The 9,016-nt window shown below is 43.9% G+C and overlaps 1 protein-coding gene across 1 annotated transcript; it reads right to left on the minus strand.

Annotated features, from left to right (window-relative positions):
- Positions 1 to 3,743: 3,743 nt before the first annotated feature.
- LOC144130078 (uncharacterized) lies at positions 3,744 to 7,082 on the minus strand. The gene is made up of 2 exons (XM_077664101.1): positions 6,984 to 7,082; positions 3,744 to 4,069 (listed from the first exon to the last, which is right to left on the minus strand). Exon 2 carries the CDS (start codon positions 4,050 to 4,052, stop codon positions 3,831 to 3,833), a length of 222 nt encoding a protein of 73 aa, XP_077520227.1. The 5' UTR covers positions 4,053 to 4,069; positions 6,984 to 7,082; the 3' UTR covers positions 3,744 to 3,830.
- Positions 7,083 to 9,016: the final 1,934 nt, after the last annotated feature.

The following is a 9,016-nucleotide window of genomic DNA, read 5'->3' on the forward strand; positions in this document are numbered from 1 at the left end:
ATAGCCAATCCTAAGATTAATTTACTTAGGTCACAGTGACTAGCGATCACTTTAAGCCATTAAATTGCAAATATTTTATACCTAGACGTTTGCACTTTGTTCTCTGTCGGGTAAGAATTCTGCCTGAGGCAGTTTTCTTCAGGCTGGATCTTAACTTATCTTGCTCAGAAGGAAAATTGAAGGCATTACTATATTATCATTAAACTTGCAAAAGTTGGATGGGACACTTAGGCTCCGCCTTATGGGTATAACTGATAGCGCTAATGGCTTAATATTCGGGATGGGTCCTTCTCTACTTTACATTCATAGTTCCTTGGGAGTACTGACACCACTCCTGGCGCAGTGGTGCAGTGGTTAAGCGATGCCCCACTGCCCGGCAATGACAGATGCTGCCACCAGCTGGATTTGTGCGACCTAGTTGGTCTTCCCGAGAAACGCCTCGCCATAAATTATGAATTTAACTGCCACATTCCATAATGGGCCATTTGCTAACAATCCGGTGGGCCGTGTGTGATGATGCTAAAAGGTCACGTGACCTAGCAGGGTCACCTATGCTGCTCTTCTGAGGATTATTTCGTGTATTTTGAGGTCACGCTCTAATGCGCCGGCTTTTCATCTGCGTGGGCTACTTAACGTTACCCCTTTAAAACACCAACCGTCTTCGAAGCCGAAACTGGATAGGAGAATCTTTGTTTTGAAGGTAGGGTGGATGAAATTTGGAAATTATTAGAAAAATAGTTTTTTTAAATAAAGGCAATTCAGCGGAAAGCGGAAGAAAAGGCGACCACTTGCCACATACAGGATACCAACCAGAGACCTCGGCACATGGTAAAAGAAAAGCGAATGAACGAAAACTAGACACCAGCAGATTAGGCTTTATTTTCCAGTGGGGGCGAATGGGCCACCTGGAAACTGCAGGGATACGCCAATGATGATGGTATTGCCATTCTAGCAGAGACATTCCAGAATTCTGAGTTATCTTGAGTTCAGACCTCCAGGTATATTTTTTATATTTAATTATGATGGCAAAGACAACATGCGAGACCAGAGATAGGAACTAATGAGTAAAGCGAAAAAAAATCCAGTCATGAAGCATCAGGCACTCAGGGAATATAAGAGGTTTGAAGTCATTCATCTAAAATGAGGGGCACAATGGTACAGGGTTTTAAGTTTGCGAACATTGTTGTCAACTTGGATCTGCCTTAAATTCTGCAATTGTAATTAAGCAGTGGACAGTCAGGTCAGCAGGCTTGGTTTGGGTGCACATAGGATCACAGCTGGTCAGGCACTACATGGTGTTACAGGGTGGCCAAAGGCCAAAGCGCGTAAGACAAAAATACAGGTTTAGTGTGAATGGTTCACGTGAATGGAGTAGAAACGATGTATGGCGAAAGTTTTCACGTCCTACACGGCTGGAATGTCAATAAACAATAAAGGAGAACTAGGCGGCTCAGCGATACACTTAAATGTGAGACGGAAGAAATAGATTGTAACCATTCCTTGAAACAAAAATGATGAACCTCAGAAAATACTCACTGGTGTACGAAGATGCAGGAGAAGCGAACTTTGAGGCTCTAAAAACAGCTAAAGTAAAAAGACAAACTTTTTTTTGACAAGTTCAAAGCAAGCGAAAAGTTCTTTTCGAGGCTAGAGCTGGGTGCCTGAGGGCGCAGTGCTGCTTGCAGAATATTGACACTAGGAACGACCTTTGCAGCATCGAAGACAGTGAAGTGATCTATAGTAATTTTAGCCGGTGTAAGCCCTGACGCTCTGAGTGCACAACGCCACCTTATTGATCCAATATGCACTGAGGCTTAGAAACAGCCAGGCCGAGGTTAACTTTCAAAACATGCAAGCAAGTAAATGGTGATTAGGATACTTGCGGAAAACGGAGAGATATACATACCCAACCATTTTGGACAAAAGCATTATTTGAACAAGAAATAGGTTATGAACGCAACTTTTTCATATATCTTTCTATTTGATTATAAGAATCAACATATCCGCAGATCTTCTGCCGGCAGACGATTTTTTTTTTTGCGGTTAACTAGGAGTGTGCGAACAGTCGGAAATTTTGAATACCGAATCGAATATCCTCGTATTCGATTATTCGATCGAATTAAATAGTAATGTTCAAAATTATTCGAAACAAATGAATATGCACTGAAGTTTTCGAATACTTATCGAATAGTTTGTGCGAAGTTGTAATATGACCTGCTGAATTTTTTTCTTCTGTGACTGCTCAGAAAACATGGACTATGCACGCCGCGCTGCCATGCTGCCAGGATCGGTACACGCGGATGGAGGGTTCAGCGCCACAGTGCAGTCCATTCGTGTGGCGGTGTTCGTAATCCTCACAAATAGCCTGAGAGATCGAACGAGGCGGCTGCACACAGGCAGCCTCAGCCTCGGAGGCCGTGCCTCGTATGTAAGCTCTCACCCCTCTCATTCACTGAGATGGGGCGGTAGTTTATTATTTTCTGTTATCAGCAGCAAAAGGTGCGTTTCCGGTGAGTGTAAGACGACAATGATAGATAATACACTGCGTGTTGTGACCACCCAATAGGGATCAGAATGTCGTCTTTTAACATACACACGATTGCTCATTGAATATTCGCACAAGGAACTAATATCCATCAAAATATTTGATTCGTATTCGATTCTGTTTTCTGTTAAACTATTCGTATCAGATTCGGTAACAAAGCTGCACTATTCCAATTTTATTCGGTTTGGAAAAAGTACCATTTGCACACCCCTACAGCGTTAACTCTCGTTATGGTCAACAGCATTCTCCATTGGTTTTCTATGGCAATCTTAACTGCTGGATACGAGGGTTGGAACCACTATAAAAGAAAGACTTTGCTACATATCGCAAGAATGGACTATTACCTTCAAAATTTATATACGAGTACCTTACACTTTTCCAATATTCAGAATATTTGTCCACGATTGTTAGACACGGTAGTTAAGATAGGAGAAGAAATTATTTATATGCTGCGGAAAATTTTTAACTTTAGAAATTTAGAAATTATAAATTATTGACAATTATCAACACCAGGAAACAAAACTGTTAAGTTAGAAGCCCACGGCGCCCCCCCCCCCCCCCGCACCTGTTCCCAGGAGCGGTCATACGCTTTTATCTATCTCGTCTTGAATAAATCAGTTTATTTGCCAAGAAGTTGGAATTGCTGCCCCAATCGGCAACGTGTCGCCAGACGAGTGGACGAAAACCGCTAATCGCTTCGTACTGCTAACCGCCGTATATCGATCACCGGCCAGCGTGCCATCACCATCCACCGCTCGCGACGAGCAACCGACCAGCCCAAACCGGCCATCCCATCAGGAGGAGGGCAAGAAGTTAACTGAAGCGGATGCCACTTATCTACCTAAACTGGTTATCTAAGTTAGTTATATATTTATATACTTATGTAGAAAAACTCCAAACCCAGGTTCAAAATACACTGTTGCCTACTTTTACTTGCGGCTATTGATACATTAAACTATGATGTGAATATTTCTTCTTGATGACGAGGACTCTGAACGAGGGCGCATATGAGCTGCCATCAAGCCCAGACCGTCGGGTGCCTACCAGTGGCAGTACATTGTGATGCCGTGCCGTAACAGTTTTGTCACCGTCTGTGCCAGAATTGTTGGCAATACACAGAAAGCAGTAAAGCACAAAAAAAGAACTGAGCTGAAGTTTTAAGATGAATTAACCTTAACTCACGAACAGACGAAGCCAGTTGTGTAAAATCAATAATTTATTTGACTGGAAGCAGAGGCAAGCGTCATGTAGAGTTTCGTTGGCTTCTGCACCTCACGTCACAGGTTCAGCCATAGAAACCGCGGCCGTAGCCCCCATAGCCTCCGAATCCACGGCCAAATCCTCCTCCGAAGCCTCGGCCGTAACCCCCGTAGCCTCCGAATCCACGGCCGAAGCCTCCTCCGTAGCGTCGTCCGAAGCCTCCACCGAAGCCGTACTGGGCGGCGGCCAGACTGCACAGGGCGGCCAGCACCACGAGGGCGACCAGGAGGGACTTGCTGCTCATCATGGCTGCTTGGATTGGATCTGTGAAGGAGGAAGGAAATCAGTGTAAAGCACGGACAGGCCCTAGTGCACATGCGAGATTACCTTGAAATTAGCTTAGCATAACCAGTCAGGACGGACAGGGCAGAACAAACAACGAGAAACATTTATTCCATCCTACACCCGGAGAAACGAGCATGTGCTCTATTCTTACAGATTCCTCTATTATTTTTGAAGAAATTGAGGACCCAAGCTACTATATCCTTCGGAACAACGCATTGACTTATACAGCAGTAGTGTCAAGACTCTTGCAGGTGACCATCAATTTAAAGAAAACATTAGCGTTGTCAGTGATGAGGAAGAAAAAAGCCCTGAACTTCTCTTATAAAATTATACAAACGAACATAAAATTTCTGAATAAATATCTATACATTGGGGCTGTATTCTCGTCCGACTAACAATGGAGGAGCAGTTTCTTAAACAAAAAAATAAAGATCTTACCGCGCTTTTCTCCCTCCAACGATATATCCCGTCTGCATTCCCTTCTACTATAAGTTACTGTCTTACACATCGTTGGTTCGTTCTATACTTAAATACAACATTATCCGCTGGTTTCATTCCACAAAACAACTAATAGCGAATCTACATGGTGTCCAAAGGAGGGCAGTTTGAAATATTTATAAGTCTAAAAGAAACGACTCTCCCAGCGATCTCCTTAGTCAAGATTTTCTTCCCACAATCAGTAGTAGAGCCCGTTTTTACGCCTGAAGTTTCTTTGCCTACTTTGGAGTTGAGCCCTTAAAGAAGGCGCTGATCGGTACTTATCACCTTCATTAACAAGAAACATGCGCACAAAATATCCTAAACACTTAACGGAAATTAGATTTTATTGTCACCCATTTAAGAATTCTTACTTCCCAGAAGCAGTCAGGAAATGGAGCGCATTAACAAATGGCACACTCAGCAGCCCGTCACTAAACGAATTTCTAACGATGTCAAGTCGAGCTCATCTTTCGTGACCCTTGCCATGCACTATTTCATAGAGCATTTTCATTAGCATAACATTTCATTGTTTGAATATTTACAAGAAACTTCTCCTTTGTTTCGCAATTTGCCTTGTATAATTGTAGTAATCCACCTTTTTTTATTTTATACATGAATGCTGCCTAGGATGTACTGTCGCCTTGGCGCTCAAAAGGCTGACTTCTTTTATGGTGGCAGAGTCTTTTATTAATTATTTAAGTTCCTGTATTTTGCCCCTTGATTTTTTCCTTGCATTTGACAGCCTGTGATTAGGCTTACATTAATATATACAGGAATAAATAACTAAAACAAGTGTTACTACAACACGGAGCAGAGCAGGCTATATTCGAAAAGTGCCAAATTGCGCGGTTTCCGCCCAAATTGATGCAATCAACAATTTTTTTCCGTACGCACAAAGGGACGCTGCACCACACCGATGTTCACTTCCGTTCCGAGGAATGAAATCAGTTCAAAAAGAAGACGTGTCTTTGCAATAATGAGGACATGTGACGCTACAGTCATTGCTATATGGATTCGTTGTGGTCGTCGATAATGTCGTTCAATGTTCTGATACTCCGGATCCCATAATTCATTGAATTATTCGCGACTCCAGCAGTGAGCGAGGAGGGGCTAGTTGGTATGAAATGATTATAAAACAAAACTACGCAGGGCACAGAACGTGGAAGAGAAGCCAAAAGGACGAGCGCAGACTAACAACTCATTCATCGGAGCGACGCCTCTTGCGTTCAAAAGGAAAAGGCATGCGGGACAAACACTCAAAGCACCACACTCCACGAAATCATCTTATCAAACCAAGAAATTGAAGCTCTTTTTTTACAGGTATAACGGTGCCTCACCAGCACACTTATCAGGCCCATATCTTACAGTGTGCAATGCTTCAATGATTTCACGTGCGTTTTTGTCCTTTGCACGGCCAATAATCTTGGTATGCATGAAAAGTGGCGTGCATTGTTCTTTTTCTTTTTTCTTCTTTTCACACGACTGGCAGAGTCTTGGCAGGCGCTGCCCACAATGCGAAGTCAACGAGTTCTTGTGCTCTTGAAGACGCTTATTAATGCAACGTCCCGTCTGGCCTACATATACGGAAGTGCAGCTTAGAGGAATCTCATAAACAACTTCTGTTCCGCAGGGCACGTACTTGGATCTGGGGTTGATTCCACATCCGGCTTTCTTCTGATTATTTCTGTTTTTGTTCGTTAGAAGGCAGAGACGAGACAGCTTGCATGACGCGGAAAACAAAACATTCACATCGAATTTCTTTCCCACTTTCTTCAGGCCATGCAATATCTTGTGCACAAACGGGAGAACTTCGAACTTCTGCCACTCGCTTTCAACGAGCCCTTGTTTCTTTGTATTGGGCCCTAAGGCCTTCATAAATGATTCCGCAACAGCCGTGACGAGAGAAGGAGAAAACCCAGCAGAGCTAAGCCGATCTACTTGACCGGTAAAACTGAACTGCAAAACTGCACCATATGCGTACAAGGCTTAACAACAAGGGAGGATCTGAGACAGGAAGATGTAGTATCCCGCTTGACGAGCTTGTAGTGACAAGAATTGTTCGGTAAAAGAGCATTTTTTGATCTTGGTGTGTGTCCAGTGCCTTGCGTAGTTTCATATTTTTATAATCAATCGCAACTGATTACGAGGCGTAGGATGTTCGCCATCTGCTTTAATTTTATGAAGTACAGAGCCTCAAAGTAAAATGGGGGAAAAAGAGAAAATATATTAAATTGCACCATCGCCATAAATTTGGTATGTCATCTTTACTGTCTGCGCGAATTCTGTCGGTGACTTAAAGGAGAATTTTGGCAAAGTACGCCAGAAGAAATATCGAGGAATGTGCATAGTTCATGAGCGCAACGGCTTCTTATTGAGATGGAATAGCAAGCCGCTGTCTGCGGCCAGTGCTCACCTGTGGCTCTGCAAGGCGCTGGAGGTAAAAGAGCTGTGTACTATGTGGGAAGAAGTGGTGGCGCTTATATAGCGCCCTGAGCTGATCACACGTGCCGGAGCGTCCTTCGACACTGGAGCTCTTATCGGAGGACGACACTGCACCGGGAAAGCCTGTTACGCGTATAGCTCCGAGTCAACGACTGTCGTGTTAGGCGATGCTGCCGCCGCAGTGACGTCAGAAGGGGAGTTCCCACAGCAGAAGTGGTCTTCAAAACGTCCATTCCGTGACCTTGCATTTGCATGTTGGTCTTTCATTCTCATTTCTTTCGTTACCGGTGCTGATAGGCATGCCGAGGCATTCTCGGCACTACCTTGGCCGCTCGGACGGGTGTGGATAGAATGTTTGCTTAGTTTTAAATACAAACTTCAGAAAACTTAATAAGATGCACCTTCCCTCGGGAAGTTAAGGGGAAAATAAATGAATTGAAATGAAATGAACAATGTAATGGGAATTTAAATGCTCAAGGAAAACAAAAGTAGCTGTGATTCCGCAGCTGTAGTCATGGTGCTGCACGGTCTTGCATCGTCTAAGCAAGATAGCAGTGCGTTGGAACATGATTTTACGGTTACCCAGTGCGGCCTACGCACGGCGACGTCTTTGCTAACAAAGCACTTCTTTTAGCAAAATTACGAGCAAAACAACAAAACAAGCACGCTGCCCTGTGTCTTCTATCTGTGTCGTCCTGCCGCACTGCAAAAGATTTGATTGTTTGTTTTTACAGTACCGCTATGCTCAGGATGAGTGTGGAAACAGGAGGGGGATATGAACAACCTAACTCTGTAAATACATGCGTAAACCACATAAGAACACAACAAGCATGTTTCCACAAACCGAGATACTTAACCGACGGAAGTAACTCACGAATAACAAAGCAGAAGTTACAAGGCTCTGTCCAAAAATATGTAAGGCGCACGCGGCAGAAATTATAGCATTTACGAGTACAACTCAAGAGCTTCTACAAATGACTCGGCATTTGGACATTCCATAATGCCGACTGGTATCCGGTTCCTTCACGAATGGTCTTCGGGAAGAAGGAGTCTGTTAATGTGTCACTATAGCAGGAATAATATTTTAATCGTTTATTACGATGCGATCGGGAGGTTCGTCTGCACACTTGCGATATATATATGCTTGCGCATACGAATTTTATCGTGGAAGAGCAAGTGCATGTATTTGAACCACTAAAGTTAGCTCGGCTTTTGTAAGCAGTCTAAACCTGCATTTTTTTTACTAGAGCATACGCGGAAGTATGACAGCTATAAGCACGGTCGACACATCTAACCTTTTTTTTAATGATTCCAAATTCTTTATGTTGCCTCTTGCGTACGGGTCACAGAAAATTAATCAATATCCTTTCGTCGGGTGAACTAAAGTTTTGTATCCTATTATTTTTACCTCCTCTATACATTGTCGCTGAGTTCTTCTGAAGTAACCAAGCTTCTATGTGGCCTTTTTTATGAACGGGATTCACGCCAGCGATTAAACCGAAGATTCATTGACCGGCAGCGATTAATGCGAGGATTCATAGACCGGGATGACCACGTGGTAGCAGCAATTTCGACAGATCGCTGACCCACGAGGACACCTGCGAAAAAAAGATGCCTCCCGGGGAAGCACCCGCTGGAATCTAACCCACGAACACGAATAGGGGGAGATGACCTTCCCTTTCTCGGCAGTTCTTGACAAGACGCGACCGACGGTGTACAGTCGAAGGGGGAAGCGGGCCGTGATTGACAGCTTTGGACGAAGTAGCAGCTCACCTCCGAATCCTCCTCGCCCATTCCCACGGGGCTCAGCGTGCTATGTGCAGCGACTCTTCCGATATGTGCATCGTGTGGTGAGAGGGAGGAGCCTCAGTGTATTTAACGAGCGTCCTGAGTACGAACGATCGCTCTGGGCCTTGGCGACAAGACTCATCCAGTCGCTCGACGCAATGAACTTTTAATTCTTGACTGTTTGCTCTTTCTGTTTCTTTCTAAATTATGTAATCA

The sequence above is a fragment of the Amblyomma americanum genome, chromosome 4 (assembly GCF_052857255.1).
Source record: "Amblyomma americanum isolate KBUSLIRL-KWMA chromosome 4, ASM5285725v1, whole genome shotgun sequence".
NCBI classification, from domain to species: domain Eukaryota; kingdom Metazoa; phylum Arthropoda; class Arachnida; order Ixodida; family Ixodidae; genus Amblyomma; species Amblyomma americanum.